At 37.5% G+C, this 23,601-nt stretch overlaps 1 protein-coding gene across 1 annotated transcript in view; it reads left to right on the top strand.

Annotated features, from left to right (window-relative positions):
- LOC121147280 (transmembrane protease serine 11F) overlaps positions 1 to 23,601 on the top strand; it is a 56,425-nt gene that overhangs the window by 8,553 nt on the left and 24,271 nt on the right. Inside the window, exons 2-3 of the mRNA XM_040967103.1 lie at positions 12,791 to 12,942; positions 19,620 to 19,738. Coding sequence (XP_040823037.1) covers positions 12,791 to 12,942; positions 19,620 to 19,738 — 271 coding nt within the window. The remainder of the gene's footprint in view (positions 1 to 12,790; positions 12,943 to 19,619; positions 19,739 to 23,601) is intronic.

The raw sequence follows: 23,601 nt of genomic DNA, 5'->3' as shown, positions 1-23,601 counted from the left end.
AAAATTAAACTAGAATTTATTACAAGTCCAAATTATATTCAAGTCTATTGCAACTAATCATAACTCGTTTAACTGTATAGATTTTGAATATCAGGAGATAAACCATTGAAATGTTTTTCAACGTGTCAAAAATATTCAACATCAACAAATATTATAAAATATTTTCCATAAAAGTATATTTACTAATTTATAAATTATTTAAGTCATCATTTAAATTCAAGGTTTTAGAAAAAAATCATAAATTTTATATGACAAACCAAAAGAATGCAAACAGTCAAAGCAATCTTGAACAACAAAAAGAAATCTATGGTATCACAATATCCTATTGCAAGGACTACTGCATGACACCCAAATCAGCATTGATAATCAATTGATACAATCATTCATGAGTGATACAGTTGTTCAAAAGATTACATCAACCAACTGAATAAAATAGAAACCCCAAGAATAGGTGTGGGCGTTTACAACTAATTTATCTTTGAAAATGTGCTAACACAATTCCTGAAAAGTTTAACACAAATATAGGATAAGTGTTCTGAAGTTTAGTTTTGTGTCCTGAAATATTCTTCCGAATTCACAAGCAGTTTGTAGAAATGGATCTCTTAAGAATCATTTTGTTGGTTATTAGATGCGGATAGATAAACTATATTAATAGAAATAGTCGGACTGCTGTTAGAATTCTTGAGATACATTTAGCATAGCCAACATAATTTTTCTGAAGCTGACATGAGATGCGTGGATTCAGTGATCTGAATGTAGCAGAAGGGGAGAAGTTTCACAGCTGCTTTCCTATAATGTAGTGCTTTTCTTCTCCATTTTTAAAATGTCAGTATTTGAAAACAGAATTGCTGGGGTCTTCTTTGCTACAGACATCAAATTGGTGTCCTGTTACCCAATCAGAAGGTTCAAGCCAAATGGATGAGTGTTCTAGTTCCTCCATCCTTTGTTAGGTGACATAAATGATTATTTATACAGGAGACAAAACAAAACTACAGACCAAGAATTCTCAATTGGATTCCAGGAATCTATCCTGGAGCTTCTAGATGATCAAACATTGATTTGTGTCCCTCTTGTCTGTGTGACCTGCTGGCAGGTTCTTCATGTGACTCATATTCATAGCTGTAATTTTCCAACTTAACAAGGTTTCTAAATAATTGTTTTGCAAGAACCTTATAAAAATGTACAAGCAGAAGACACATTTCTGGTCTGCTGGAGACTGCAGTTTTGTTTAAGCACTGGAGTCTGTAGATACAAGCTAAAATAAATAAGCATGCAATCCAAGACTTCACTATGTAGTAAAATATTCAATCCATGTCAGAGGAGAGCATACTAACAACACCACAGGATATCAGGATATTCAAATCATGCTAGGTAGCACTTCTAGATTCTGTGTGACCTTTGACCCCAGAGTATCCCTGTCATTACTGGGTTTTTCTAAAATCTTAAATTCATTAATTATTTTAAACATTTATAAATGTTATGAAATCCTATGTTGATAGTATTATATGTAGTGAATTCTACATGCTGTAACATCGGCCATATTGTTAAAGCTGATTTGTACACTCACAAGGCATTTGGGGGGTGGTGGTAGAATAAACTATTGTGCATATTTCTTTTAGCTGCTCCCTTCCTCACTCACTAGTTCTATCTGCATGAGTTTTACCTCTCTATCCAACAAGCTTCTACTCATTCCACACAGGCTGCCTCATCTGCATGTGCAACTCCTTTTAATTTCACCAATTTACACAACCCTTCAGTTCTTGGCTCAAATGTCCTTCTGATTCCTGATAGCAGAAAATTTTCCTTTTCTAGGCAATTCTTTCTCTTGCCATTTTCAACTTATAATTATGTGCTTTTTATGACAGTTTTGATGTTTAAGTTTCCCTTCTAGATCATAAACTCTCATGAAACTCTCTGATTAATCTCTCCCTCCACAAATATGGAAATTTTCAATTTTTAAATAAAAATTTGAGGTAGCATTACAAAAAGCACATCCATCACAATTGCTTCTTGGAGTCTACATTAGAAGGAAGCTGGGGTCAAGAGATGAAACCAGGAATAAAACCCAGGCACCCCGCGATGGGACCTGTTCATTTTAATCACTAACGTCCTACTCCCAAGCACTATTTTTAAATTAACATATAAATCTCAAAATTCTTTATCAAGCCTAAAAGTGAAGATCTGGTTGGAAATTGCTGTATGGACAGAAAGTTTCTGTTTCCTATGAACAGTCTTTGGGCACTGTGTCTGTGTCCTTGGTAGTAAATTCTCTTTTGACACTCAAGATACATGGGAAATAAAATTCCTGATTACAAACACCCATCTCTTTTTGAAAAAGTGGCATCTTTTCTTTAAAGGAGAAAAGATTTAAGTGAAGTGCATTGATTTTTCTCTCCCTACTTGTTATTAATCAACTTGTGGAAATGGGATGACTTTAGCATGACTGAGCCTAATTCACTTAGTGACACCCTTGCTAAAAAAAAAAAAAAGATCCTAGGGCCCAGCGGCGTGGTAGCCTAGCAGCCAAAGTCCTTGCCTTGAACACTCCAGGATCCCATAAGGGTGCCGGTTCTAATCCCAGCAGCTCCACTTCCCATCCAGCTCCCTACTTGTGACCTGGGAAAGCAGTTAAGGATGGCCCAAAGCCTTACAACTCTGCACCTGTGTAGGAGACCTGGAAGAAGTTCCTGGCTCCTGGCTTCAGACCAGCATAGCACCGGCTCAGACAGAAGATCTTTCTGCCTCTCCTCCCCTCTGTATATCTGACTTTACAATAAAAAATAAATAAATAAAAATTAAAAAAAAAATAAACCTTTAAAAAGAAAAAAAAGGTCCCGGTTAAAAAATCTTAACACAGAAAAAATGGTAAGCAAAATACATATGGGTTGTCCAAGGAACGTACCACATAAACCTGGACCCCACCGACATATTTGGAATGAATACAATCTCTCCTTGCCTTTTTTTTTTTTTTACATGACTTGCCTTCCTGGCAATTTGGCTATTTAGTACCATATTTTAATTGTTTTATTGGAGCCCATCCAGCCTAACAAGATGTAGCCACATGCAACCCTGGCAGAAACAGCCTGGAGATGGTATAAACATTCTTCCTAGTATAAACTCCAGAGATTAAAATTGTAAAATTAATTACTTCAGTTGCATAGAAGGCTTTAATATTTATAAGCACACATAATTTTTAAAATATTTATTTATTTTTCCTGTAAAATCAGATCTACAGAGAAATGGAGAGACAAACAGGAAAATCTTCTGTCTACTGGTTTATTCCCAAGTGACTGCAATAGCCATTACTGAGCCGATCTGAAGCCAGAAGCCAGGGGCTACCCCTTCTCTCCCATACGGATGCAGGATCCCAAGGCATTGGGCCATCCTAAACTGCTTTCCCAGGCCACAAGCAGGGAGCTGGATGGGAAGTGGAACAGCTGGGATTGGAACTGGCATCCACTTGGAATCCTGGTGTACGAAAAATGAGGACTTAACCACTAGGTTACCGCCCTGGGCCCACAAATTTTGCTTTGATTTATTGCATTTCCTGTCATCAAATGCTTTATTCTTTAGTTCATTTTTAAACCACTGTGTTGAGCTATAATTAGGACACAGCAAGCTGTAAATATTTAATGTGTAGAGTTTGCATATAAATATGCACCTTTGAGATCACCACAGTCGGGGTGGTAAACTGACCCATCATCTTTCCAAGTGTTTTCTTTCACTTTTTATTTTTTTCTACTTAAAAACTACTTTAGGGACTTTTTTTTTGTAGTAAGAGGTGTCAACATACTAGCCTCTTGGCAAATTTCAAAGTAAATAACACGCTTTTGCTAGCTGTATGCCTTACAGCACACAGTACATCCACAGAACTGTTCATCTGGAGTAACTGAGACCCTGCTCGATTTGAGTTCGATGTTCCCACCGTCCCTATCCCTGGTAATCATCATTCTACTCTGTGGTTCTGTGAGTTTGATTACATTGAGCATAGAGTGTAACTAGCCCTTAGAATGTCTCGTTGCTTTAGGTATATTTTCAGAAGTGACAATTGCCAGACTAAGTAGTCAGTCTTCCGTAGTGGCTGTAGCAGAACCCATCTGAATCAGCTATACACAGTGATTCTCCTTTCTTCATTATCTTGTCAACAATTCTTATCTTGTTTTCTGATAACAACCTCTGTAACAGATGTGAAATACTGTGTCACTGTTTTGATGTGCATTTAGAAGTACACTGAACGCCTGTCCTGCACCTGTTGGCCATTGGGACGTGTTCTTTGGTGAAATATCTGTGCAGCTCCTTTCCACGGTCTCCCTTTACTTTTATTCATTTATTTATATAAGAGACACAGAGAGAAGCACATATGTGGATGTCCAACTTGCTAATAGCATTTAATGAACAGACTGTCATCTGTGCATGTGTATTCAGGGCCCCCTTATCAAAGATCAGCTGGCATGCATTTATTCATGATCTCGCTATTCTGATACAGTGGTGTATGAGTCAGTCAGTTTTGAAGCCAACATCATGTTGGTTTTATTCATGTACCCATTCTATCATGAAATTGGGTAGTGTGATGATGCTTCCAGAATTGCTTGACTTTCAGGATCTTCCGTGGTTTCTTATGAATCTAAGACTACTTTATTATTATTATTATTATTTCACCTTTTTAAATATCACAATCTATGCTTCTACCCACTAAGCTATATTCACTGAACTCAACTTTCTTGGGGACAAACTTTATGCCTTTTAACTGATGAAGAACCGATTATAATGAAAGTTAATCCATTCTTTGGGGTTTAATTCCACTCTGCCCTTATATGCATTACCACGCACTGAGAGGAAAGGCTCTGAGTCTATGGATAGTCCTCAGCTTCACAGGCTCCGTGGGGCGTTCTAAATCAATGCTGCATTGACCTTCTTTGCTCTTTCTTTTTATTAGTGTGTGTGTGTGTGTGTGTGAAGAAGGATGACTTACCTCAGTTAACTCATGTCACTAGAGAAATGTTTTAGTAATAAACAGTCCCAGAAATAAAAGCATTTTGGCAAAGAAGCAGAGAGGATTCTGTCCAGAGTACCTCGTGTCTGCCTGCTCTGGGTTGCACAGAGCTATGCTAAGATGCGTAAGACATAAAAAGAATTTTCCCTCAGGGCTGCTGCTGGAGAACACCCGATTTGCACATAAATATTCATGGGGCACACAAAGAGTTTATTGCATTTAACTCATGCTTGGTTAATTACATTTCTCCAGTAACAAGGCTAGTCAGATATGGAAATCCTCGTCTTGATAGATTTAAATCCTCATCATGATCAATTATCTGATGCCTTCACTTCACCGGGTTCAAATGAATTATATAGCATTTTCTTATAATATTTTACTGACACCAAGGACAAATGTAGAAATGGTCCCCACAATAAAATCACGTAAGGTTGATCATAAATATTTGAAAAATTTTGGTCACACATTAGTAAAGACTATTTACATAGCCCCACAAAGTAATTTTTCATTTATACTTAAACTCTGTCAACTCTTTGTGCTACTGAGTTAGAGTTTGTGCACTGAGTTAAGTATGTGAAGCATAAACTCTTGGTCTTCTGTTTCTGACTTGGAGACACAACTTGGTTCATTGGTTTGTCTTATTAAAAAGTGAGAAAAAGGAGACTTGGAAAGTTCTTGCTATTGAGGTGCAGATTGGGCCTGGCAGTTGGGACACTGGTTGGGATACTTCATCCCACATCAGAGTTCCTTCTTGGAGTCCCAGATATTCTCCAGTTCCAGCGAACCCTGGGACGCAGCAGTTGATATCTCAAGTGAAATCTCTGCTGTGCACAAGGGAGGCTTGCATCACCCCCTGCTCCTGTCACTGCAGGCATTTGAACAGAGGATGGGAGATTGTTCTGTCAACTTGCCTGCCTGAAAAAAAAAATGTTTAAAGGGAGCCATGTTTTCTACAGCCTTTTATGTAATTAGTATTAATGTTTCCCAGTTTATAAAAGATATTTAGAAAATGCCATCTCAACACGTTCCTGACTTTTCCCAGACTACATAAAGAGAATTTAAGCCTCTGGTTTGGATAGTGATAGAAGGGACTCCATACTTACACAACTGGCTTTCATTTTTGTGGTAAAATGGACTTTGGCTTCTTCATCAGTGAATATCCAGTGCCTAGTCAATGACAGTGAGAACAGTTAGTGATAATTTGTGGAATGAACCACAAGTGACAAAAAAAATTGAAGCTGTTTTGTGCGTCCCTGAGGATACATGACTCGCACTAGTCAAAGATAAGAAGGATTTCCTCAGAAACTTAGGAAGGAAATATTTTAAGAAAGAATGTCTGCACAACATTGTGATGATGCTATAATGAAGAGGGTTTTAACATTGGGATTAAAATGGATTAATCATAAATTCTATTTAACCTAAATTCTGTGGTTCTGTATAAGTCCTGAGAAAATCAAGCTATGCTGACAAAATGTATTTGCGAATATACCTAACAGAAGAAGTGAATCCCTTTATTCAAGATTGAGTTGTCTAGATTTCCTCCTTTCTATTGCTTCTGCAGCCAGGGAACAGAGAGAAAACAAACAGTTCCTGTGTGCGATCACCCCTGAGTGCTCATTCGCACTTACAGTCTGGACCCGCCCAGCTGTTTCCTATGTTGAAATGATTTCCAATGGACCAGTTTTACAGTACCATGGTTAAGATACCACCTGCAAGACTAACATCTCTTATCAGAGTGCCAGTTCAAGTCCTGTATGTTATGTTTCCAATCCATTTCCCTGTTAACCTGTCTTGGAAAATAGTGGGAGATAGCCCAAGTACATTATCCCCCACCAACGATGGGGGTTACCTGGATGCTGCTCTCGGTTTCTCGGGTTGGCTCATACCAGCACTAACCACTGCAGTTAATTGAGGAATGGATCAATGAATGGTTGATTTCTCTGTGTCTCTCCCCTTTCTTTCTGTAACTTTGCTTTTATAATTCTAGAATGATGAAGATGTGTGTGGCAAGTAAAGCTTTGAGAATAAGAACAATTATCCGGGTCTGTGTGAGAAATCAGAATGCTGAGGGTTCCATCAGGGAGAATTTTAAGGGTTATAGAAAAGACTTACACATCAGTGTGAAGCTCAGCAGTCAACATTGGCTAATGTGTTTCAGGAAAGTCCTGACCGGTTTGACGAACACGTAGAGTGCTATGTGCCTTCTCCATGCCTGTACTCCAGGTTTAAATCTCAATTTGATTCTACATAAGTATTAATTTAAGAAGGTTGTGCCACTTTAATTAACAAATTGCCTCACTTTCAAAATCTACTTGGGTATCATATATTTCCTTGCTCAGGGCGATTTTGTGAGAGTTTTGATGAAAAATCATTAGACATTTGCCTTCTGGTCTGTATTTGCTACTTTTTACTTCATATTTCTTTATACTGCCTAATTTAAAATATTCACAAGCACATATTTCCTTCAGTTAATAATGTAAAAAGGGCTGCCTTGATGCTATTACATGCTCAGAACATTTGGGATTTTATGGCTAAACTGCATGGCTGGTTTCAATGAGAGAGTCTACGTTGAGAACTGAAGTTTGTCCTTTGTTCTATTACTTATTTGAAAGGTAGGGTGACCCAGAGAGGCATAATGACTATGTCTTTGGGTCTAATTGGTATTGTTGCTTCAATGTCACAATACCAATTATACTCAATTCCACACATGGTGGAATTAGGGCAGAACCCTAAGAATGGAAGCAAGCAGTGCTGCTGGTCTATAGGCTGCGCTTTAGAAGGACCAGTACCCCCAGATGGTAAAGGTAACATAGCAGCCTGAGTTCTAGGGAGGGGACATGGGCACACACAAGCTCCTTCTCTGCAGGGATGTAATGACTCCAGCCAGCTCTATACCCTGGGCTGGGTCCCTGTGAGAACTGTGGGACTCTCGTATTGCCAATACGGAGCTGTCAGTAGTGGTAATGCGGGCTGCTTAGGCTCTCTTGTTTACATTTTCTTTTGGATGACAGCTGCAGGCCGCTTCCTTCCCTTGTCTGTCAACTTAGGATTCCAATCACCACCCTGCTGAAATCCAGCATTTTCTCTCAGGCTTTGTCCTAGGAGAACAGCTGTCTAGTAGTACTTTTGCTTTTTCTTTGGAGGAGTTGAGTGTAAGACACCTCTGTTCAGCTCTGTTGATGAAGTCTGTCACTGCTGTCCATTACTGAGTTTCTGGCTTCTGCTTCCCAGGATTGCCAGTGACGTCACTGCAAGAAGAGCTGCCCAGAAAGAATCCCATTGTCCACAACTGGCGTAAATTAAACTGGTTATACCATACACCCTTCTATCAAATTGGCTTAATCCTCTCCACCACAATGTCCATCCCTTTATGATCTAAATTCATTTAATCACTGATTAAATGCCCATTGATTTACCAGTTCTCCATAATGATTTTTAAAGTCTTTTAAAAGTAATGTTTTTATTATTATTTTACATTGGGGTTCTATAAACTCTGATTTCCCCTATCCCCTCGCCAAATCTCCTCCCTCCCACCGATTTCCCCAAATTATTACAGTAGTATAGTTCTTCATAGTCACATGTCCATCATTCTGCTATTTAAGTGTAACCTTACGTTGTAGGTATGAACAATGCCAGAGAGTCCAGGATCCTATTGTCAAGACATTTTTAACAGTTTCTTTGGGAGCTCATCTTTGGTTTGGAAGTAGAGATGCATACTACATTGTATCTTCAGAACTGGTTATGATAGTCTCCATTACACAGTTATTATACTTCCCTTTAAATGAAAGCCTATAAACCAAGATCAACAACAGGAACTGTAATAAAAAAAACTTACAACCACTTCAAGTTAAATAACATGCTACCTTATGACCAATATGTTGCTGAAGAAATGAAAAAGAAAATCAAAAACATTCTTGAGGAAAATGATGTTATTGTGCAACCTATGTGTCACTGAAGCAATCAGTAGGGAAATATAAAACAACGTTTTTGACGAAATGAAATTGAAAACAAAACTATCAGATCCCATGAGATGTGGCAACACAGTATCAAAAGCACCTTCATGTTGTCTCCCCTCTATTGTCCCCTGTTTTTTGTAGTAAAATAGTCTATCAAGTGTAGTCTTGACTCCAACTTTCTGCTCTTTACGTGGACATGACAATTTTTTAATGGTCCATTCTGCCCGTGTGTCAAGTGTTTTTTCAATGTAGGCAGCTTCCCATACTTTCCATTTGCCAGAGACAGACTTACAAACATCCACAATGGATTCTTTTCGTTCTTCATGCTTCATCTGAAATGCTACTGCTTATAGTCCATTGATTCTGTTCAAGTATTCCCCTCCTTCACCGAACTTACACCTTCCTATTTTCGATATTACTCTTCTCAATAGATCTTGCCAATCTCAAAAGCATATTTTTGCTAGTTTTCTCAGTCTCTCTTCTACATTACTAGCATCATAATATTGGGGACCATGTATTGTTGTAGTTGCAGTTTTTTAAAAAAAATTTTAAGATTTTTATCTATTTTTATTGGAAAGTCAGATATACAGAGAGGAAGAGAGACAAAGAGGAAGATCTTCCATCTGATGGTTCACTCCCCAAGTGACTATAGTGGCCAGAGCTGTGCTTTATTGTGGTTAATTTCATGTAACAAGATTCAATACATGAATCATTTTCTAGTTCACAATTCAAGACCAAAATATATCATACTCTACAATTTGTCACCTCGAACATTCTTAAAATTTATTTTGCGTATCACAAGCATTTCACAGCTGCTTAACTAATAAATTTCTTTATAATTTTCATCACAATTAGCTGGTAACTGCTTACTGTTCTTGGCGACCATTCTTTAAATATAAATAACAGTATACTAAAATGTCTACAAAGTAAATGCTAATACTCATTGTCATAGCTTTTGGAAACAGAGAAAACAATTATGAATGGGAAGGAAAGGACATTTCTAATTTCTTTTTAAAAAAAATTATTTATTTTTATTGAGACAAGGAGAGACAGAAAGTTCTTCTGTCAGTTGGTTCACTTCCCAACTGGCTGCAATGGCTGGAGCTGAGCCAATTAGGTGATTTAGTTCTATAAATCTGTAATTGAATTATTATCTTTAATAGACTTATTATAAAGTAATAGATTATGCAAGTAACACCGAACAATGCAAGAGAAAGGTATTGAAACATGTGACTTCATGTGACTCAGACCCAAGTATAAATACATTAGCAATAATGATGTCTATTTTGGAAATATTCTTTCTATTTTATTCTTTCTCATTTGACCCAGAAGCAGTCATTCGCCTTGACAACCGAACAAATGAGTCACTAGCACCTTTCTTGACTTATGGCAATCATTTACTCGATAAAGCAAAAGGGTTGGAGCTAAATCTGTTTTCTCTTCAGCTAGAGTCTTCCCTGTCTGTGGACCTTCTGTTTAACCTCTACTCAGTCTGCCTTGAAATGCATCCTCATCCAAATATGTCATTATTCTAAACGCTAACCCTGGTTTCAACTGTTTGGCTCCAACCAGTTGACCCTGGTTTCAACTGTTTGGCTCCCTGCAGGGTAGGTTTCTAGCTGTTTGGCAGGGTTATCAGCCTTGGAGCACCCATTTTGCCTCTGGCACTTCCAGCACAGCAGAGCTAGTGATGGCCTTGCAGTCTTGAATACACTCAATGCACCGCATTTTTTTTAAAAAGAAGATTTATTTGTTTTTATTGCAAAGTCAAATATATATGTGTAGAGGAGGAGAGACAGAGAGGAAGATCTTCATTCTGATGATTCACTCCCCAAGTGACTGCAACAGCCAGAGCTGAGCCAATCCAAAGCCAGGAGCCAGGAGCTCTTCTGGATCTCCCACTAGGCTGCAGGATCCCAAGGCTTTGGGCCATCCTCGATTGCTTTCCCAGGCCACAAGCAGGGAACTGGATGGGAAGTGGAGCTGCAGATATTAGAACTGGTGCCCAGATGGGATCCTGGTGTGTGCAAGGTGGGAACTTTAGCTGCTATGCTATTGTGCCAGGCTCCACCACAAATTTTTAAGAGAAATCGCCATGTTTTATTTGTATTTTCATTCCCAATTCTCCCATCCAAGTACTAACCAGGCCCAAGATTAGACGAGATCGGGCGCGTTCAGGGTGGTATGGCCCTAGACTTCATTCCCAATTCTAATTGCTGGCTATGAATACTGCTTCACATTCTTAGCTCTTTGCAGTTATTTTTCCTGTGTTAGTTCCTTGTTCTTGTCTTTTCTGTTCCACCTAATGAATCTACATTCTTCGAGAACTTATTTGTGTTGCATTCTTCTTTTTCTTTTTTTTTTTTTTAAGATTTACCTATTTTATTGGAAAGATAGATTTACTGAGAGGAGGAGAGATAGAGAGGAAGATCTTCATTCTGATGATTCACTCCCCAAGTGACTGCAACAGCTGGAGCTGCACCAATCCGAAGCCAGGAGCCAGGAACTTCTTTCTGGGTCTACCACTAGGGTGCAGGATCCCAAGGCTTTGGGCCGTCCTCGACTGCTTTCCCAGACCGCAAGCAGGGAGCTGGATGGGAAGCAGGGCTGCCAGGATTAAAACTGGTGCCCATATGGGATCCTGGTGTGTGCAAGACAAGAAGTTCAACCACTAAGCTACTGCACCAGGCCCTGATTGTGTTGCATTCTTGGCAAAATCCCGCAGAACAGTTTTTTGGAACATTTTATGTAGTATGTACTGTTTTAAGTACTTTCTATTATTTTACTTCATGGAAGATTCAATAAATATTTTACCAAATAAAATTGAAAGAAAAAACATTTTGCCAAAAACTCATTTGAGATAATGCAATGTTGAATCTTCTTGTGTGATTTAGAAAATAAAGCAAGGAAATGATCACTTTCAAGTTAGAGATGGATCATTCGAGTGGATAGTGGAGGCAGGGCACCGAGAGAAAAGCTAAAAGTCAATGAACGATACTCTTCAGTACTGTAATTTTATCAAATAAAATTTTTGTTTTCCCTGGGGAGGCTAGTAAAATACATAAAAAAATATTCAGGGCTGCAAAAGATCATTTTTTTTAAAAAAAGACACTGAAAATTTTCTTTTTAATAAAGTAAAACTGAGGGCCTGCTGTGATAACCTCGTAGCTAAAGTTCTCTGCTGAGATCCATTATGGGCACTCGTTCTAATCCAGGCTGCTCTGCTTCCCATCCAGCTCCCTGATTATGCCCTGGAAAAGCAGTTGAGGACGGCCCAAAGCCTCGTGAGCCTGCTCTCATGTGGCTGACTTCTGGAACAAGCTCCTGGCTTATGGCTTCAGATAAGCTTAGATCATGCTGTTGCGGCCACTTGGGGAATAAATCAATGGCTGGAAGATCTTTCTCTCTATATCTCTTTCTCTCTGTTTACCTGCTTTTCTAACAAATAAATAAAGTAAAACTAATGACAATATTCTGAAATAGTATTGCTAAAATTCCCTTATCTAAGTGACATAAAGGTATTACTGTTTCTAAATTGTATTTTAAAAATGAATCATGTTTCATTAAATTTTCAAATTGACATCATGGCAGAAAAACTGTAGAGAGAAGAGGTCCTCACTGAAGCCTGAGCAACAATAGACTTTGACTGAAATTTATGCTGTGACTACGGTAACAAGGGAGGGCATACGCATTAAAACCTCGTGTTCTTTTCAAGGGTTAGAGATCCTACTGTTGGTTGGCAATGCAAACCGTTCATAAAGGGCCAGAGGAAGAGGACACTAAGCCAGAGCCAGTATGAATTCCTACCACCTGATTATTGTTTTTCTTTCTGTTATCACAGACCAGTTGAAATTTCAGAAGCTGAATACCCACGAGTTGAGTATCAACGAAGGCAGCAATTTTGGGACCCTGTAAGGCTAGCTCTTTTCTCGTTGGCGATTGTGGCAATCATAGCCATTACAATTGGTATTGTTACGCATTTTGTTGTTGAGGGTAAGTATCCAGGTCACAGCTGTATTGCCTAAGTGCTCTATGACTTAGTGCCTTGAGATTCTGTGTTGTATAAAAAATGGCATTTGCATATTCACCTTTTAATTACTAATCTTTCATTGACCTTAAATTACAATTTGTTCCCACATTGATATTTGTGCTGCATATTACCTACCCATTGAGACTTGTAATACATGTTGCATTGATAGGCACATTTAAAAGAAACATATAAGAAAGATAAGATTTTCTTTAGCATGAAGACAAATAACAGCATGTGTAAGCTTAATTCACTCTCTTCAGAATCAATGCACTAAATTGTCAAAGATCAGTTATTATCTCTGAAGAAAAAACATATTGTTTATGGCTAAGGGGGAAACTAAAAGCTCCTAATTAATTTGTAATTATATGTAAAACTTGATAATCAGTATTGTAGTTAAAGCAAGGAGGATTCTTGGTCTCTGGTTTGTACATCTGTAATCACAGTTAGTTGAGATTCTCCTTAAAATGTTGGGGACTTATATCAGTCATAAAAATTATATTACACTTGGAAGACCCTCAAAGAAGAATAAAATATTGTACAAAATGCCCAACATTTCTAATACATTTTATTTGGCAAAGGTTTTTATCTCTTTTTAGACTCTCATAAAGTAAAAAGATTAGCTGTGTTGCCTTCAATTTTCCTTTGTTACTGCCATTTCTTTGGGTATGACATAATGAAGTAATTAAAATATCAATTTAAAATATCAATTACCCTCAATGCTAAAGGTTTTTTAAAAAGAAAAGAAGTAAAAAGAGGTGATAAAATGAATGATTTACAAACTTTTTTTAACACGGTCATACAGGTCATGACTGATGACCCATCCCTTCCCAAAGATGCATGTTTGTGCTCCGTAAGCTTTTTCACGCTACTTGAGAATCACATTGGACAATATTTTCTATGCTTTAATAACTAATTAAATAACTAACTCAATAACTAAATAAATGCTTAGGATTAATGTATTTATTTTTCTTATGAGAAAAGAACTGATATTTTCTTATATCCTTGTTATTTCTATGTAAAACTTTATTTTTTATTTCATCAAGGGCAAAAGATTTTAATAATAAAAATCACACTTCAATATTATGAAAATATAACAGTATTGTGCGTGTTTTTGGAGGTTGTTCCAATTCAACATGGTTGCCAGACTCATTCACTTCATAGTTTGAGGGGGATCTTCAGAAAATTTGTGGAAATAGTACATTTAAGACATTTTGTACCAAAATAGCTTGCACATTAGTGTTGCAATGTGTCTGAAAGGATCTAGTTTGAACCGCTAAGAAAAGTGTCTCAATTTTTAAAGAGCTCCTGTCAGACCAATAAGATTCTTGCTAAAAGTATGTCAATCCTATTGTGAAGCTCATAGAGTAGAATGGCGAAATAATTGATGCTTTATAGAATTATTATCAAGAAATGCCACCAAAAACCAGTGTTTTTAAGAAATTATGGAATAAGGCTAAGGGTGAAGTGCTCAGACATAGCAAGTAATGCTGTCTACCCTAGTGGCAGCATCTCATATAGGCTCCAACTGCTCCACTTCTGATCCAGCTGCCTGCTAATCTGCGTGGAAATGCAGTGGAGTGCAATCTAAAGCCTTAGACCCCTGAACCCATGTGTGAGACTCAGACAAAACTGTCTCCTGGCTTTGGCCTAGTCCAGACTTGGCATTTGCATTCATTTGAGAAGAGAAGCAGAGGATGGAAGATTTTCTCTCTCTCTCTTTGTCTGTCTCTCTTTATCTCTGCAACTTTAACTTTCAGATAAATAAAATACATATTTTACAAAATAAAAATGAAGTGCAGAGTGGCTGACTAGCCACATCCCTTTGCAAGAAAGAAATTAATCTGTTCGTATCTTAGTTGACGTAGGTCAATAGTGAATAGCAGAAAGAAAAACAAAAAAGCAAAATTATAGGCCTCTTTGTTGATTCAGCTCACAAATGTCTGATTGAAAACAGAAGTGCAGCAACCTTCTGTTGCATGGATACCTGTGCTGTGGCACTCACATCAGCCACAGACAAGAGCAGAGCTTTCTGTGCATGTGTTAAATAAGTAAGATTAAGATTTTAAAGCATTTTTTCCCAGTAATCTTACAGCAAGAAATGTGGCTGTCACAGTGATCTTAAAAGCAAAACACAGTTTAAGAAATGACTGCCAAATGGTGTAAATGGTCCAACCAAAGCACAAGTGGACCAAGGAAGACAAAGTCATGGCAATAGGCCTATGGAATGCGCATGCATTTTTCTCAATTAACTTTCTACAGGACCAAACAGCGATTACACATTTTTGTTGCTGAGATGTGTTTCTTATAGGCAGCAGATAAATGGGCTTTGTTTTTTGAACCAGTCCATTAATCTATGGTGTTTGATAGATGAGTTTAAGTCATTTATATTCAGTTAATATGGATAGATAGTAAGCTAGTCCTGCCATTTTAGCAGTGGGTTATATATGCAGCAGCTGAAAGTGAAAGAATGGAAAAAGATGTTCCAGGCTAATGGAAAGGAAAAATGAGCTGATGTAGCTGTTCTTATATCAGATAATATAGAGTTTCACATGAAAAACTTCAAAAGAGATGAAGAGGAATACCACATAATGATCAAAGGATCCATTCAGCAAGAAGAGATCACCATAATAAATGCATACACACCAAAATAAATAATCAATATAAGAGGGAAAACAAATCCAATAGAGACCAAGTGAATAACACATAAGTTCAATGAATCAAAAAGCTGGTTCCTTGAGAAAATCAACAAAATGGGTTCCCATCCACCCAACTAATCCAAAAAGGAGGGAGAAAACATGAATCAATAGAACCAGAGACAAAAAAGGAAATGTAACAGCAGGTGCCTTGAACATACACAGAATTACTAGGAACTACTATACGCAACTATATATGCTAACAAATCAGAAGACCTAGAAGAAATGGATGGATTTTTGAACACATACAGCCTACCAAAATTGAATCGAGGCCATTAATAATCTAAATAAAACCATAAATAAGGGCTCAGATTGAATATGTAATTAAATACCTTCCAACAAGAAAAGCCTTGGACCAGAAGCCTTCATTGCAAAATTCTACCAAATGTTTCAAGAAGAGCTTACCCCAATTCCCCACACATTATGCCAAAAAATAGAAAGGGAGGCAATCCTTCCAAACTCCTTCTATGAAGCCAATATTGCCTTAATATAAAAGCCAAATAGAGACACAACAGAAAAAGAGAACTACAGGCTGATATCCCTGGTGAACACAGATGCAAAGATCCTCAACAAAATTCAGCCAACAGAATCTAATAGTACATCAGGCAGATCATTTGCCTGGGCCAGGTGGAATTTGTTCCTGGCATGTAAAGATGCTTTAACATTCACAAATCAGGAAATGTGACTCACCACACCAACAGGCTGAAAAATAAAAAACCACATAATGGTCTTAATAGATGTGGAGAAGGCATTTGATAAAACTCAATGCCACGTCACGCTAAAAGCTTTAAGCAAGGTAGGCATGGAGGGAACATTCTATATATATAAGAAATCCAATGCCAGCATCATACTAAAGTGGGAAAGACTGGAAGATTTTCCAGTAAGAACTGGAAACAGTCAAGGATGTATACTGTCACCACTGCTACTCAATATAATGTTGGAAATCCTTGCTAGAGTTATTAGGCAAGAAAAACAAATTGAAGGAATTCAAATAGGAACTGAAGACTTAAAACTATCTCTGCAGATTACATGATTCTCTACATAGGAGAACCGAAAGATTCAATTAAGAGTATATTGGATCTTATAGGAGAATTTCGCATGGTATTAGGATACAAAATTAATGACCATAAATTGATGGCAGTAGAATACAAAAATAACTCCATGGCTGATAAAGAAATTATAAGTGCAGTCATCTTTAAAAAAGCAAAGAGGAATCTTTAAATACCTTGGAATTAACCTGGCCAAAGATGTGGAAGACTTATATGACGAAAATTATAACATATTGAAAAAAGAAATAGAAAGCATTAAAAGATGGAGAAACCTACCATGTTCTTGGATTGGCAGGATCAACATCATCAAAACATCCATATTACCAGAAGCAATATACAGATTCAATGTAATCACAATCAAAATCCCAACAACATTCTTCTCAGAAATAGAAAAGTTCACTTGGAAGCACAAGAGAAACCAAATAGCCAAAGCTGTTCTGAACAATATAATAAGACTGGAGGAATCACAATTCTAGACCTCAAGATTTCTTACAGGGCAGTGGTCATCAAAGCAATCTGGTACTGTACAGAAACAAACAATAAAATAAATGGAACAGAATAAAAATTTCACAAGGAATCCCACACATGTACAGCCAACTAACACTTGAAAAGAGAATTGAAAATAATCTAGGAAAAAAGGTTTGGTCTCTTCAATACATGCTGTTGGGGCAATTGGATAGCAGCCTACAAAAGCAACAACCAAGACCCCTACCTGTCACCTTATACAAAAATCAGTTCTAAATGGATCAAGGTCCTAAATCTGCACCCAGAAACCTTCAAATTATTATAAGAAAACATAGGAAGCATCTCCAACATACAGGATTGGAAAAGACTTCTTAGAAAAGTCACCAAAAGCAAGGTAGTCAAAGCCAAAGTAAACAAATGGAACTACATCAAACTAAGAAGCTTCTGTACAACAAAGGAAATGACCAAAAAAGTGAAGAAGCAACCAACAGAATGGGAGAAAATCTGCACACTACACAACAGATAGGGCACTAATACCCAGGATTTACAAAGAACTTCAGAAACTCAACAGCTGCAAAACTAACAACCCTGTGAAGAAATGAGCAAAGGAAATGAGCAGCCATTTTTCAAAATAACAAATTCAAATGACTAATAAACACATGAAAAAAGTACTCAGACTCCCTAGCTGTCAGGGAAACACAAATTAAAACCACAGTGAGGTTCCACATAACTCTAGTGAGAGAAGTACCTTCCTTCAATGTTGGTGGGAGTATAGGCTAGTACATTGACTGGGGAAGTCAGTATGGAAAGTGCTAAAATAACAGAAAATTTATCTGCCGTATGAGCCAGCTATCCCTCTTCTGGGAATATATCCAAAGGAAATGAGATTTGCATATGAGAAAAGAATTTTAATCCTCTATTTACAGCAGCACAATCTACAATAGCAAAGACATGGAAACAACAGAAGCCTGTCAAAAGAGGAGTGGCTAAAGAAACAGTAGTATGTCTACTCCATGAAATTCTACTTAGCAAAGAAAGAAATGAAAATCTATCATTGCAACCAATCAGTCCCAACTAGAGATCATTATGCTCAGTGAAATAAATCAATCCCAAAAGGACAAATATATGTTGTCTCTGATAAATGGCAATCTTCATGCAAAAAATACAATTAATAGTGTTTTTAATATTGTTTTTGCTACATTTCATATTTTTGTTTTTATTTTTCATTTCTTTGAATTTTTTTCTTATTAATTTCTTCACTCACAGGTCATAGAGTAGTTTTGTTTGCTTCAAGTTTTTTATTTTCTTTTTCATTTTTTCAGTGACACATTGATCAGTGGCATGTTATTTAATTTCATGCTGTAAATTTTCTATTTTTCTTTCTGTTTATTTGTTTTACGGTGTTTCATTTAACAGGATGTATAGAACTGTGTAATAAAATGTGACACATCTGTATCACATCCAGATGTGAAGATACAATGCAGTATGCATCTCTACTTCCAAATCAAAGATGGACTCTCTCGTGAATATATCTCGCCAATGGGATGCTGAACTCTCTTCCAATGTCTCTTCCTACCATGTCAGGATAAACTTAAATAGCAGAAGGATAGATTTAGTGCTATTTATGAATGACTATACTACTGTAATAATATGGGGTGGGGTAGGGCATTCAGTTGGAGGAAGGAAGGGAAATCCCAGTGCCTATGGAACTGTATCATAAAATAATAGTAAAAACAAAACAAGCAAACACAAAAACCCCAGCTATAGCATCTGCTTATTGTGAGAGGTTTTCTTTTCTTCTCATTCTTTTTCTTTTTTTTAGTAACTGAGGAATCTAGTTCTCAGAAAATCCTCTATCACAGCGAAGCTCCTGTCCACTTGTCATGAAATGAGGACAAAGTTTGTGAGTTCTGATGGAAGATCATTATCCATCCAATTTCCACTCACAATTTGACTAGTTCTGACTTTTTATGCTGTCTAATCTTTAAATGTATTTTTAAAGCATGATTTTTTTCGCATTAATAATATAAAAATGATTTCCTTGACATATTAGGCACCCAGATCCTTCACATCTTTATGAATAAACTAGATGACAGTTTCATTTTTGGAGATTGTATTGAAAAAGCGATTCATTTTAATTTTTATATTTTTTTAAAAATTATTTATTTATATTAAAAGTAAAGTGACGCCAAGAGGGTAAGACAGGGAGAAAGAGAAATCTTCATCCACTGGTTCACTTCCCAGGTATCCATAACAGCCTCATCTAAGCCGAGGTGAAGCCAACAGTCCAGCTGGGCCTCCTAGGCAATAATTTTTGCATTAATTAAAGACAAAATGCATTGTGGGAGCCCTACTGATGATACTGGTGAAGAATTAGGAAATAAGAAACTGATCACATGAAACTACAAATCTTTCTTTTATTTTACCTTTCAGATGATAAATCGTTCTATTATCTTGCCTCTTTTAAAATCACGAACATCAAATACAAAGAAAGTTATGGAATAAGATCCTCAAGAGAATTTAGGGAAAGAAGTGTTCAGATTGAAAGAATGGTAAGCACAATAGACAATTTTAGTTATTTTTATAAATAGGAGTGTGGGTTTTTTTGTTTTTTGTTTTGTTTTTTCTTTTGTACTGTGAAAGTGAGCATTTAAAAAACTTAATCTCTCTCAAATGAAGACACTGTAGTATTCAGGTCACACAATGATGAAGAACAAATGACTTAATTTTATACAAAATGTTTAGAATTATTTTGTGTACCATTAGATGTATATGGATTAAAGTAGGCTGTCAATTAATTTCTGAGAAAATTGTTGGATGAAAGATATATATCTATTTTTAAAAATCTCTTTGGAAGCTAATGTGTTTAATTAGCATCTGCATTAATACTTTTTAATCATTGTGTGAATCTTTTGATTTTTTTTTATAGAATGCAATGTGGTAAGTCCATACATGCACTCAACAGTGCTGATTAAATAAAGTTAGCTAATATTTTGCACTCCCTAAAAATTGTTAATTTCTTCAGTTGACATATATTAACATAAAAATTTTTAAGTTCTTAAGTGACACTAAAAATATGTTGTTTTTATTATTTCATTCTGTTTGGAACCTTTGAACTCCTTTCTTTACTTTCCTTATTGAATAGTTCATAGGTTATTGTGGACCACAGGCGACATTGCGGAACGCTGGGACTTCCTCGTTCTGTCTGTATTTGGTTGCTTATTGTCCATCCTCTCTCTCTACACCCTTGTATTCACTCTGCTGATCACTGTTCCATGGTTGAGTGGAGCTGGAGACAAGGGTTCTTATCTGCTGCAAATTCAAAAACTTTTAAGTCTAACCATGTAAACTATGGACCCTCTGGGTTATTTCCTCATTCTCTTTCATGTTTCTTTAACACATGCACATTCACTGTTTGAAAAATCATTTCCTCTCCAAACAAACAGGAATTTGACTTTCATAATTATTGATGCTGTTGGTGAAAAAAATGTATCCTAAGATTCATTCATTCATCTTTCCTTTACCCCATTGAACCATCAGTATATGCATTAATTTGTTCATATATTTATTTAAGGAATATTTAGTGCCTCCTATACCCCCCAAATCCTGTCAACTTTGTATTTGCTTGAAAGGGTGTTACTTTTTTATTGATGACTAAAAAAGGACAAGAAACAAAGGTTATATTCACCTTTAGTAATGTATTAATGCTTCAAATTACTAACAGTTTAAATCGAGGTTTATTGTTGATTGATAGTCAGTATCTCTAGCATCATTTTCTGATTCAAATCAACCTGAACTACATGCATAGTGTCCTCTACCTCCAGCTAATAAACACTTGTGTAGGTTTGATCCTGAGTTCAAAGAGCTTTCACTCTGCTCTTCTTAGACATAGATATCAAGTGCCCTACCCGCTTCTCTCCATCCTTAGTGCTTTGATATCATTGTTAATATCTCCATGAGCTTAGAGTGGGGGTTTGTCTTTAGTATATGTGCTGCCAAGGCGAGCACAAGGTGAGGGGGAGGGTTGTCTTCAATTCACAACATTCCATTCCCTTGCTTTCCCTAAATCATGTTATTCTCACATATAACATGATGTCAAGCCATCCCAGAAGGCTTAAAGTCTTAATTCAGTGCAACATTACTTTTTTTTAAGATCTATTTTATTTTTTATTAGAAAGTCAGATATGCAGAGAGGAGGAGACTGAGGAAAATCTTCCATCTGCTGATTCACTCCTCAAGCGGTTGCAACTGCTAGAGCTGAGCTGATCTGAAGCCAGGAGTCAGGAGCTTCTGCTGGGTCTTCTGTGCAGGTGCAGGATCCCAGGGCTTTTGGCTGTCCTTTACTGCTTTCTCAGGCCACAAGCAAGTAGCTGGATGGGAAGTGGAGCTGCTGGTATTAGAGCCAGAGCCCAAATGGGATCCCAGTACAGGCAAGGTGAGGATTCTAGCTGGTAGGCTACCGTGCTGGGCCCCCAACATTACTTTAAAAGTTCATAGTCAATAATGCCAGCTGACACTCAAGTAAAAATCTCCTAGCTGTGAACTAAGAAAACAAACAAACAAATAAAAACTAGTTACTCCCAAGATACTGTGGAGAGGCAGGTAAGGAGTATATATTTCCATTTCAAGTCGGGGAAACAAGGGCACGGAAAGGACTTAAAGGATCAAAGCAACGTTGCTTCAAGAAATCAGTCTTTAGCTACTCACCACTGTACTGACACTGGAAGTACCAGAAGTGAGTAGCTGATAAGACACAAGGCTTATTTAAGAAGCCAGGGGAAAGAGTATATCTCTGGATGAAAATGACTCTGTTTAATCAGCAGAAAAGGGGTAGCCACAGGAGTTCATAATAATAATATAATAATAATAAAATGTCTAGTGATTTGAATACCGGGTATATTTTCAAGACAGGTTCTGATGTCATCTGACACTGGTCAGGTGGATGTTTCTCTGATACAAACCTAAGCTTACTATAGGTTGCAAATATCTTGCTTAGCTGGAATGTGAGATCTGGCATGCTAGCATTTTCCTTTCAATTAGTTTTCGAAATTCTTATACAAACATTATTATTCGCAAGACTATTATAAAAATCACCATATTAGTCACAAGATAAGTCATAGGACTAGTCATGAATAAGTCACAGGATTAGTAATTGGGCTTTATTTGGTTAAAATGTAAAAACCAGGAAAGGAAAGATGCATTTCTTAGGGCTATAGCAACACCTAAAACCAACAGGGAAAATGCTGCATCATAGGTACACAGGGATTCCAATGGTTTGGACTGCCCCAGCCCTACAATTCTGGGGTCACAGCCCATGCTTCAGTTCTCAGGAAGGAATCTCATCTCTACAGTTCCACTAGATGCTGACCTGATTCAAACTCTTTGTAGGGACTATGTACCTGGAGCTGACATATGTCCTGGCCACTTCAAAATCTAGGTGGAGGCTTCTATGTCATCATGGAGCTGTCACATTTTGCCCACAGAACTGCTCTCTGAGGCTGCACCTCATAATCTGCAATGTTCCTTAGCCAGTGTTAGTGGCAGATGTTACTGGCACATCTGCTTTTCTGGGATTTCGTCTTCATTACTCCTCACATGTGCTCAAACCTCTTAGCACAACTCTCCCTGTCTCCCAGGCTTTCTTTTTAAGTCTCACTGGGAGCTCGCATGAGCCCAGAGCTCCAGCATTCTTCGTGCTGACAAAATCAATATTATGTGAACAACACTAGAATGTGGTATCATCATGAGGCAAATCTGAAGTCAGGGAGCTCAAATCCAGAGGAATCCTGGGGCAGTGGAACACCCTGGGTTCCTTCCTGGAAAGTTTTCCCTGGCAGGTTACTGAAAAACAAACTTGCACTTTGAGCCTCTGCTGGGCCTGTGCTGGATGGGGCAGGCTGTAAGAGCTCTGAAATGCCCCCGGGGTGTTCCTCTCATTGTCTTGCCCATTTACATGTAGCTCACTTTCACTTGCTCTAATCCCTTTAACAAGTGATCTCTCCCTGTCACTTTCCTGTTCCCAGTGAACTTTTTCTTCATTCCCTCCTTGACCAAATCCTTCTGTTCTGCTCCCTTTTATTCCTGTTTCTCACTGTGAAACTTACATATGCCCATACCGTAGCCTGAGCATGTTGCCACCTTAAAGTTTGCGCCATCAAACAAGCCAGAGTAGGGATGCAATCCCACAGTGTTGCCAGCGTGGCCTGTACTGTAATTTCCCACAGCGTCCTCATCAACAAGACCATTGCTGTCAATATTTCCACCTGTAATCCGGTCTGCTGGGCTCTCTTCAGCGTTGCTGAAAGCACTCCGTTTACAGCAGTCTAGTCTTTGGCTAGTAGGCTCATCCCAACCTTCTCTGATACACAAATTCCAAAACTTCTTACACATCTTTAGCTATAGTTACTAGTGTGAC

The sequence above is a fragment of the Ochotona curzoniae genome, unplaced genomic scaffold (genome assembly GCF_017591425.1).
Source record: "Ochotona curzoniae isolate NIBS_2020 unplaced genomic scaffold, NIBS_Ocur_1.0 scaffold_4506, whole genome shotgun sequence".
Taxonomy (NCBI): domain Eukaryota; kingdom Metazoa; phylum Chordata; class Mammalia; order Lagomorpha; family Ochotonidae; genus Ochotona; species Ochotona curzoniae.
This window is presented reverse-complemented; position numbering and strand designations above follow the sequence as displayed.